Below are 11651 nucleotides of genomic sequence, written 5' to 3' on the forward strand. Positions count from 1 at the left end.
AAACCAGGCCTTTCCTAGAAAAAAAACAAACCATGGTAGGTTAACAGCAGCTTCTAATTAAACACACACTAGTGTTTTGTTCTTAATTAAATCATGAGTGCTGGAGCAAAGTCATATTGTAATCTCATAATATTGTTTTAATCAAGGTTATAATTTAGAAACAGTGCTGTGGAGCGCAATGTAGGATATGACTGATGAAATTGATACCAGTTGAAGCTGCCAGGACCAAATATTTATGCAAATATCTTTAATTTGTCTGCTTTCATGCCAAAATACAAAAAAACAAACGAAAAAAACCAACAAAAACAGATTGTTAGAACTCCGTCCAACAAATTCTTTAACTAAATCTTCACAGAAAGAGTCCTCATCGATTCAAAATGATGAAATTCCTTGAATCAATAACTGGTTCCAGATCCACTGAAGAGGTGTAGTGGCTCCCCCTAATTCAATTACAGATAGATGGAAAATAAGGAAAATAATATTTAATTGCAGGTTTAAGAGCTGGTTTTATGCAGCTGTAAGCAGGGAACATAATTAATATCATGTCAGTCAGGGCATTTGGTGCTGATGTGATTAATTAAACCATATGGGGGAGATTTCAAGTGTCATTATTAGAGACAGAGACAGTTTTTACAGCTAGTGTAGCAAAATCTTTGCTTAATTAACGCTCTCATGCCTTGAGTCTCATGGGGGAAATGCAAGAAAGTAACATATTCCATATTGAAATGATCACATTAATGTGTAGCTTGTGATCTTTAAACCTGTATTCAATCAATTATATTATTAAATTAAACTAGGCTTGTCCCAGTAAGTTTTCCTTTTTTTTACAAGGAAGACTTTGCCAAGATAGGAGCATCAAGAAAAACATTTAACTTGCAGTAGCTGATTTTTTGGCCTCTTGGGGGCAGCAGAGCCAAGTTGTGAACACAACATCGACATATCAACATTATGACAAAATTGCTCACAAACAGTTGCTTATTGACACGTCCAGCAGTTTCGGAGAAACATTATGCTTCATTTGGAGAAAGTGCTCCACTATGTTCACTAGCTAGTTGCTAACTGTGTTTTGTTTCATTGGTTTCATTTCATTTTTCCGCTGAAAACAGTGACCTGCTGTGGCTGAAAATGAGGCTATGAGAGCGCTGAGAGTGAACCAAAACGGTAAAGTTGCAGACGGACATCTACACAATGAGTTTCGATGAGTTGAAACTTCTGCAGGTGAGCCGCAGAATCGGGTGATGACTCTCCGATGCCTCTCACGTTGCACATTGTCATTTGATACCTGGTTACTATAAAAAAAAACTGATTATAGTCACTTGAAAGATCCCCCTTCAAATGTTTTAAGACATATATGAATACTCTTTGAATAATAATTTGTGTATAATAGATTTTCCCACACAAAAGTTCAACTAACTAGTTAAAAAAATCCCAAAACCACAACTGTATATTCTGGAAAAATACAGAATCTATAAATATGAAAATTAAATTTAAAATTTCAAAAGTTTTACTGCTGGATACAACATGTCTCCTTCACTTAAAAGTCTATTCTCAGTGCATGAAAGTTTGAAGCTTGAAGTTTCCACATCACACTTGTGTAAGTTGCATACTGTACAACAATTGGCTCCAAACTAGTTGCAGTGTCACAAGATCATCTTTTAGGTACATACAAGATCGGAAGTTAGCGCAGAAAACTCTCTCTCTTCAGATATATGTGAAAAGATCTAGTTTCAAACTCTGCACGTACATCCTTCTGCACAGTGAAGCTCAAACATCCAAGTGAAGCAGATAAGTAAAAGACACTTTTAGAGGAGTGAGTTAAGACTTTAAAGTTGCAGACAACTGACATACCGCAATGCACTAAAGCAGAATAGTAAGTACGCCCTCATTCAACACCATGAGGTGCAGATTTTATGTGGAAGTTCTGGTTGTACCTTACATCACAGCTCTGTCACCATCTGGAAGACATAAGTGAGATGTTTTTTTGATGCTTTTGGGACCAGCCCATTTTGAATTGTGGTTTCAAGGATCCACCCACCTTAATCACAGGCTCCAACTTTGAGCTCCAGGGAGAATCCCAAGTTCTGCATTTGTGAGTGTATCTGTATTTGTGTACATTTGTGTGTGTGTCTAAGTACTGGTTGAGATGACTCCAGCAGCCAGACTATACATTCATTTAGCTGTGCACACAGTCGCTCTCAGAGCCTCCAAGGCAGATTATCTGAATCCGGGATATGTAACCAATGATTTAAGGCAAATGTTAGTCAGTTAGTCCAATATTGAATTAAGACAACATTTCTGCCTAGGGTTTAAACTATTTCTAATTCCTTTTAATAGAGCTTCAAATAACAAAAGAATTTCTCAGAGAAATTAAAAAAAAAGAAGAATAAGGCCGATCAGTGATATGAATATTAAGAAACTCATACACAAATTAAGAAAATTCTGCTGAGGTGATATCACTTTATCACATTTTAAATACACTTTTCTATGATGAAAAGCTCTTTTTAAGACAAATGTTCTTTTATATAAGTGAATTAACTCTATACAAACACTAGTCTGGAATCTTATCTTTTGTATTGATACAACATTTTTTCTTTTCCCAATAGAATAGAGGTTTTATTGTGAAATTGATGTTAATGGTGTCTCAATGAATTCAGTATATACCCTAAGAGCAAACTGTATAGGCTTTGTATGCACAATCTGCCTTTCATTCAGGCTTTGGTCTGCTGACTCCAGTGATGGTGGGGTGAGGCTTAAAACAGAAGTACTTACATTAACAATAATAGAACATCTTGAGTTGACTTTGAAGCCAAATGCAAAATCCCCAACTCTTTATTCATGTCAATGGGGCTTACATGGAGCTAATTAGTTCTGCTTGAAACTTTACAACCCTAAAAATCACATGGAAGAAACAGTAAGTGTTAAAACAAAACTACTCAAGCTTACAATATTTCATCATGTAAGAGAGAAAGAATAACTATGTATTAAGACAGAAAGCAATTTTCATTTCCTAACTCACTCCCCCAAACAGTGAATGTCCCATCATAACTTAGAAACTATAACTAGTCAGGTAGGCTAGCCTACTCTGTGTCTATAGAGTTTGAAGGTGAAGTTTGTGTCTTTTTATTGTCTCTCTGAATCAAAAACACAAGAACAAAATAGCAAAGGGTGGATTTGACTGTGTGTTTGACTGCTCCCCCTATTTGTTCCAGTCTTTCAGCATTAGATCATATATGTATCCATCAAGTGCATATTTAAGACCATTTCACATGGTTTGACGAATCAGCTGGCAACAATAAAACGACATCTGGAGACAGTTTTCAGCCAACCCATGGACTTAGCGTTAAGTAGTGAGCTATCTACAGCTGATGTTTCAGTTGTCAAAATTGACGTTGGTCAGCTAGAAATGAGAAGCCTGCTTTTGTATTATTAAAATTAAAATTTCAAATGGTAAATCTGCCTCTGTTATCATTGTAAACTGCACGTGCCATACTAGAATGGAAAGCAACTAAACTTGTTCCAGTGTTAAACCCAGATATGTTGTATTATATAAAGTAAAAAAAAGTGATATTTTCTGAAAATATAACATTTCAAGCATATTTAAAGATGAGAATATACTTGACAAATGAGTAGATAGAGTACTACTGATGTTTCTGATTTGGAACAGTTGTTTTTGAATAAGAAGTTTCAAGAAGCTCCAGGGCTCTCCTCAAGACAAAACAAACTCTTACACTGTATGGCTAGTTCAACTTCTAGTTCAAGTAATCTCAAAATACACTTTATATTCTTTAAAACCGGTCAGGCAACAAAGACCTTTAAAGTATAAAAGTAGCTTGAATCTCCTTGTCTCACACTGTATTCAATGAGCAGTATTTGTGTGTTCTTACATTGTGTTGTTACACCCATGTAAGCACATCATGTATTAAGAGGATTTTCATTAAGTACTTACAGAGCTTTAGTGTGTGGTTACAACTCTGTTCTACTGGGTGGGTTTATACGGTGGATTTAATCCATTGGGACATTTACTATGAATGTTGGGAAACATGAACTGAACACATGATTTGCATTATAAACGTATATAATCTGACTTTTACAATGTTACAATTTCATTAGGCAGATACTTTTATCCAAAGCGACGTACACATGAGAGTTAATACAACACAAGTGTGGATCAGCAGAGAACATTGTGAGTAAGTGTCATAAAGCTAAGTTCATGTCTGATAGGACGAAGATGCCAACAGGCAGTGCATAGAGGCAAAAGAGTGCATAGAAGTGGATAATAACTTTTTTTTTCAGTCCATCAGGTGCAGAGGTGTTCGCGAAAGAGCTGGGTCTTTAGCTTTTTTTTAAAGATTGAGAATAGAGATTGTGAATTGCTTGGAGTTTGGTAACTCGTTCCACCACCGGGGAACTTCAGAAGAAAAGAGTTTGGCTAGTGACTTAGGGCCCTGTTTTGGTGGTGGAAGTACCAGGCGCCTTTCATTGGCAGAGCGTAGTAAGCTGGAGGGAGCGTAGACCTAAAAGAGGGAGTTCAGGTATGCAGGAGCCGTTTTGGTTGCTGTTTTGTAAGCAAGTGTCAGGGTTTTGAATTTGAGGCGAGCAGCGACTGGGAGCCAGTGGAGGGATATGAACAGTGGAGTGACGTGCTGTTTTGGGTTGGTTGAAGACCAGACACGCTGCCGCATTCCAGATTATCTGCAGAGGTTTAAATGTGCATGCGGGGACACCTGCCAGTAAGGAGTTGCAATTGTCAATATGTGATATTATGAGAGCCTGTACCAGGAGTTGTGCTGCATGCTCAGACACGTAGGGTCTAATCTTCTTGATGTTGTGCAGGGCAAATGAGCTGTGGAGGCCACGGAGCAATGGAGGCCACGGGAACCTTGAAGGTTAGTCGGTCATCGATCATGACGCCCAAGTTTCGGGCAGATTTTTTAGGCATGAGGTGGGCTAATTCAAGCTGGATGCTGATCTGTTGTTGTGTAGAGGGACTGGCTGGGAAAACGAGGAGCTCAGTCTTAGAGAGGTTAAGCTGAAGGTGGTGTTCCTTCATCCATGCCGAGATATTGGCAAGGATGAAGGACTGCTAGCTACCATCCTGCACATTGTCTCTGTTTCCTCCTCCAACATGCATTCATGACAGATTGCCACAGGCTACGTGCAGAAGACAGAATGTGGAAAGACTGAAGCATGACACATAATAGAGAAAATCCCTTTAGCTATATGACATATTTAATTTGAATTCTCTTATGTTGTTACACCCCTGCCTCACACTTGGTTTAATAAAAGTTGAGAGCTACACAAATATAGTCAGGCAGGCGCTCACTTCACCGACGGCAAATGTGAGACTTGTCTCACCCAAGATGGGGGGATCCCCAACCAACTTTCCAAGTCAAAAATAACCAACTGCGTTTCATCTTATGGCAGGAGGATTGTGTATTATATTGCCTGTTTGTTCTCTTGAGTGACACGGTGAAACTTAAAAATGAGAAATATTCACTAGGAAGTTCAAATACATACCTACTTCCCCATTCGCTTTAAGGCTTGTGCTGTGTTAATGTTAGCTCTCGTTCATGTGGCCACAGGAGTTTGACCTATTTCTATATTGCTGGAAATAAAGGACATCCTGTAATTAAATCCTGTTGTCTTTCCTCAGTACTACACCACACTATGACACACACATACACACACACACACACACACACACACACACACACATAAAAACCTTGACTTTCTCACATGTTGATTCTGTAGTGCCACTAAAGCTCTGCAAACAGGCCAGTGTTTGCTCTAGCTGCTGTAGCTGCTCCTGCTGAGGTGACAGACTTTAGGGCAAAGTGCTACAAGCTGTAAACAATAATGGTTCCACATACCGCAAACATGTGAATTCCTACTTGAGGAAAGATAGGGGTGTCAGGAAGAGAGTGTACTCGTGAACTTGCTTGATGTGTTTCTTTTTTTAGCAGTTTCTGACTGATTGTTTGCTTTAAGGGGACACCTTTATCTGATACGACGGTTGACTGCTGTTCTACACAAAGATGGGTGGTTGGACAAAGTGGTCAACGTCACCAGAGGAGTTTTATTGTGATGGCATAAAACACTACACACACACACACATACACACACACACACACACACAGTCTTACTATTAAGGCTGTAAACTATGCCCCATAATATTAACTCATAGCTTTCACTTTGAGGCTCTGCATACAATATAGGTTGTGAACTCAACACTTCACCTCTGGCTTTGTTTCAAGTTGAACAGCATTGTGGTTACTGAACTATCTCATGTTGGTGCCACTGCATCCGGTTGTTTTTGTTGTATTGTGAAGATTACCTTTGTAGTACATTTTATAGGTCATGCTTGCCTCACTACAAACTGCTTTAGACCTACTTCACATGCAGTTGAATGTCCTAGAAAATTGGAGCATCAAAATGTAAGAAACATTTTCATGCAATCATTACTTTTTTTTTACACTCTCAAAAGTAGCTATTAAAAATTGATACATTTTTGTAATCATAATTTCTAATTTGATCATAATATAACAAATCAGATGGTGAACTCTGTAAATCATATGTGCATAGATGACAGAAGCATCCAGTATCAAATGTCCCTGTAAAAAAAGCAAATAATTCTTCAACATTTTTCAATTCTGCAAACCATTAAATAGTAATAATGCCATAAGAATAAGAATAAGAATTACCACGTGTCATGTGACTGTCTTTATCAAACTGTTGCCACTTCCGAATGGCAGAAACAAAAAAGGGGAGGGATCATGAAACAGACAATAAACTTTGACAACTCCACTCAATCAACAGTCCTTTGCAGGAAATAGGAAATGATTGTTTCAGGGAAAGCCTCTAGAGCAGTTGAACTTGTTTCATTTGTTTGATTAGACTCCCTCAAAGAAAAGTATGAGGAAACTATGCTGTAAAAGAAACAGTGCAAGGAGCACAAAATATCCTAAAGAGGCCAAACAACAAGTAACATTGAACCATGAAACTGAAGTTAAAAAATTAATTATTCTATAAAGGCAAATTATTTCCTTTACATTATCTGATTTGAAATCTTCACTGTGACCTTTTGCCTTTTTAACCAACATGAGGTATTTGCTTTGCTGCTATTTGTTTCAGAGGTTGTAAATACCATGCATATAATGGGAACAACATTGGGTGCAGGAAACTCCAACTCTGTGTCATAACTGCACAATCAATACACTAACAGTACAACATGCTAATAGTGTGTTTGCGTGACCTGAGACCACTGTGCGCGTGCACGTGTGTGTGTGTGAGTAAAATCTGATGCAACTCTTGGAAAGTTATCTGAGTATAGTGAAATTCCTGTTTATTCTATCAAACAGCCAAAACTGATAGTCTGATAGAATAAAATAGAATAAGATGACTAAAGGGACCTATTGTTGACTTGAAACAAAAATTGATACCAAGTTTTGGTGGGGAAATTACACTTCCAATGAACTTATTGACAACAAGTTTTGATGGGGAATAGCACTTACACGGGGACTTTGGGTAATTCTACTGCAAGCAGAGTGAAATTTCATCAGCACGGCAACCAATCACAGGCCGTGCAGCGACTGCGTCATAGTTGCTGACAGCCTATCAGGTGTCACCACGATAGTAGAAAAAGATCGCAAGCGCAGCTCTTCACGGTCAACAGTTGAGAAATAACGACGACCGGGTGAGCAGGGAAACCACAAGGTTTCTACCGAATTCAATAAGGATACCCGGTTATTTCTGATTTCAGACCGCGCCAGGAGGCTATTCCAACATGGTGGTGGTAACAGCAGGGACCGGGGGAGCCCACAAAGTGCTCCTGATATCCGGGAAGCAGACCGGCTCCTCTAGCGGCTCACAGACAGGCTTCAGCCGGCCCATCTCTGTTGTTTTACCGTCAGCGGCTAGCCCGGCGTCGTCGGATTCAGACTCCAACTCGTCTGCGGGGCCGCCGATACGAAAAAGACAGAGGCTCACACATTTGAGTCCGGAGGAGAAAGCACTTCGCAGGTTAGTTTTAGAAAAATATCTCTTACTTCATAACATATCTGCATGTAAAGACTCGTTTTTTAAAGGACACATACGGCCATTGTTGCTAGAGTAACGACAGGGACACGCCCAAAGATATTGATCATTTTGTATAACAATGGAAATCTGGTTAGACGTTTAAACTAAAGCACCAAGAATGGAAAGAAAGCCGCAATGTTGCATCATCTAACATTATAAGTAGATTACCCAAGCTGTTTTAAATTAGCCCATGGGGCATTTAAATGGCTTAAACGTCGTTATTGTATCAGTTAGGACTTTGAACCGGCTTGTCAAACTGCTATCTGAGTGATTTGACTGTGGCCGGACCCGCCCGGCTCTGCTGTTACTGAGCAGGACACTGATATCCTGGTATGCCTGCGTGGCAGGAACATGGCCGGTGATTGCGCAGTAACACAGTCAACCCAAGTCATGTCAGGCCAGGGGGCTTAGTCAGCAACATGGAAAGAATGTGTTTAAATTACTGTTTTTTTCCCCCTCTCCCTCCCCTCACCTCTTTTTTTTTTTCCAGGAAACTGAAGAACAGAGTTGCAGCTCAGACAGCCAGAGATAGAAAAAAGGCCAAGATGGGAGAGCTGGAACAGCAAGTCCTAGAGTTGGAGCTGGAGGTAAATTTTTGTTTAGCAAGACATGCTTGGACCCCTTGTACAACCTTCATTTCAGTTTCCTTATATCTTCACATCACCAAAATATCATCTGAACTAAAACACACATCCAGTCAATACATTTCATATTTGTAATTATGCCGTTATGATATCATAATGGCATTAAACAGCTATGATCAATTTGCCTACTGTATACTCATTAGCTGTCCTGTTCTAAATCTGTCCAGAGAGAACATTTCTTGTTTTCAGTCTTGACAGTAAAAAGCTTTTTTTTTAAATTCCTGTTTGGTGCAGTTACATTTCTAGTTTCTGTTTATTTTAGCTGAGACACTTCATGCATCACTTCCCGATAAAGGATTGCAAGTTTCACATACAAACATCTGTTCGCTATTTCCTCTCCGCAGAATCAGAAACTTCACATTGAAAACAGGTTGCTTCGGGAAAAGACAAGTGGCCTACTGACAGAAAATGAGGAACTGAGACAGAGACTTGGGTTGGACACCCTCGACTCAAAAGAGAAGGTAAGATTGTGATGCAGACTGTAGAGGGGGAAGCGGCGTGAGTAGGTTCGCAGTGATTGTCCTAGTTGTTTGTTTTTTTTTTTTTGTTTGAGTGGAGTAACCATCATCATCAACCCTTCTTTCCATCTTTTTGGTCTCAGGTTCAGGTTCTGTTGTCCACCGGGAACGACGCAGGTTTGGGGATCGGGTCTTCTGAGTCCGCAGCACTCAGGCTACGTGTGCCTCCGCAGCAGGTGCAGGCCCAGCAGTTCCTAAATCTGAAGACTTCTCAATGGATACAGATAGTCCTGACACTACAGACAATGAGGTAAGTCTCTGACAAAGATTTCTTTTTATGGAAACATGTGCCTTTAAGATTTAAATCCCATTTCTAAGAGGGCTCTGTAATAACTAGAGTCGGGTCATGGGTTACTAGGCTAATCTCCTGTTTTCTCTATTCTCCCCCCACCCCTCACTAGTCTGATTTGCTACTGGGCATTCTGGACATCCTTGACCCAGAGCTGTTCCTCAAGTCTTGTGAACAGGAGTGCCAGGAGCCGCAGGTGCTGTTGGTCGGAGGGGGGAACCCAGTACCTACCACCACACCTGCGACTCTGGGGACCCCATCAGTTAAGCTGGAGGCCCTTAATGAACTGATCCACTTTGACCACATCTACACCAAGCCCGTGGAGGAGGTGAGCGACGGGCAGTGCAACGACTCGGAGAGCGGCGCAGAGGAGAAGATTGACGAGGCTTCCTTCCCCATCGCCGAAGTGGTGGTCGAGGAGGAGACGGTTTGCATCAAAGACGAACCGGAAGAAGTAGTCATCCCCGACTGTAACGGTCACAGTCAGGTGGATGACTTCCTCTCTGTAGACTCCTCCGCTGCCCTCAGCGGCCTGGATAAGGAAGTCTGCCTGGCGGACACCTACAGTGACTCCGGATACGAAGGGTCCCCCTCCCCTTTCAGTGACATGTCCTCTCCCTTGTGCCCTGAGAGCTCTTGGGAAGACGTGTTCACAAATGAACTCTTCCCCCAACTTATCAGTGTCTGAATCCAACCCTGTAGCCCAAGAAGTTATAATATATACATGTAAGAGCTAACGTGTAGTGTTCAGTAACTACAGATCATAATAACATAGAACAGTGGTTCTCAAAACGGGGACTCCCAGTGGTTCCAGGGGGTCCCCAGCCAAAAGGGGAATAATTTATTTTCACTATAATTCCATCCATAAGTAACAATGACAGAATGTATGACTATTTTGGTCATGGCTTTCATACACTTTCTGTAATATAACAAAAAGCAAAAATCAAATGGGGATCCGTGGTCTAATTTGTGTCAGTTTAAGTGTCCTTGACATGAAAAAGTTTGAGAACCACTGACGTAGAACACCACTGAACCCACTCGTCTGTAGGCTAAAGTTAAGCACATAATCTCCTTTTATTACAGCAGGTCTGTACCCCTTGTGATGCATTGACGTCACATTGACTTGTGGGAGATGGAGTTCAGCTCATTTTTTACCATCACTTAATTACTCCAGAGGATTTAAGATTGCTTACAAACCTTTCGCTCGCTGTTCAAATTTGAAATGTGGGTGGATTCCAGTATTTCTGTAAATTTATAGGGGGACGGGGACCGATCATTTAAATACGCCATTTTATTTATTTGTGTATTCAGCTTTGGAGTCACTGTATGTACGCATGTAAAAAAGCTTTCTTCTAATTTGTTGACCGCTCTCCTTGTAGTCTAATTACTGCATTAAAAAAATTTTTTTGCATCGCATATTGTCTTCTTGTTTCAGTCATTGCATAATACTCGGAAAGGGAGAAATGGACAGTGTTGACACTTAACAAGGCATAAAAAGATTCAAGAGCAACATTTATGATATTTTTCAGGAAATCTTGATCCTTTCTGTTTAGATATGAAATATCAGATGGGATTATCTGCACTGAATATGCACATGGAAACAAGATATTCTTCTTAAGAAAGAGATGATACAGGATATGGTAATATAGAATAGGACTGTGCACTTTCTGTCCATGGAGGTATGTTCTACTGCCTTTTTAGTGAAAAATAGTGCTGAAATAACTACTTGACTGATCAATTAGTTTGCAGAAAATTGAAGCCATTTAATAAGAAAAATTGCCCAAACCGTAGTCGGTTCCAGCTTCTAAAAGGTGTAGATTTGATAATTTTCTCTGCTTTACATCACATTTTGAATATATTGGATTTCAAACTGTTTCAAGGTGTCACATTGACCTCCAGCCCCAACCCCCCCGCACCCTCCAATATAATATACAATATAATTTTTGCTTTTTGCCTGACACACCACATTCTTTCACCCCTTAAGGCTTTCCTTAAAAACTCTGAAATCTGAAAAAGTAAAATCACTCGGGGGTACATGTTTACTATCTTTCTATCAGCTTGTATTATCTTACAGATTAAATCACATCACCAATGAAATCAGTGCCCCCCCAGCTTTATTTATGC

At 40.0% G+C, this 11651-nt stretch overlaps 1 protein-coding gene across 1 annotated transcript; it reads left to right on the forward strand.

Annotated features, from left to right (window-relative positions):
• The first annotated feature begins 7641 nt into the window (after window positions 1–7641).
• xbp1 (X-box binding protein 1) lies at window positions 7642–10259 on the forward strand. Its single transcript, XM_042421392.1, is given in 6 exon segments — window positions 7642–8019; window positions 8567–8663; window positions 9065–9181; window positions 9322–9378; window positions 9381–9488; window positions 9640–10259. Coding segments are annotated over 6 exon segments (1191 nt in total). The 5' UTR covers window positions 7642–7783; the 3' UTR covers window positions 10216–10259.
• Window positions 10260–11651: the final 1392 nt, after the last annotated feature.

This window comes from Thunnus maccoyii, chromosome 9 (assembly GCF_910596095.1).
Source record: "Thunnus maccoyii chromosome 9, fThuMac1.1, whole genome shotgun sequence".
NCBI classification, from domain to species: Eukaryota; Metazoa; Chordata; class Actinopteri; order Scombriformes; family Scombridae; genus Thunnus; species Thunnus maccoyii.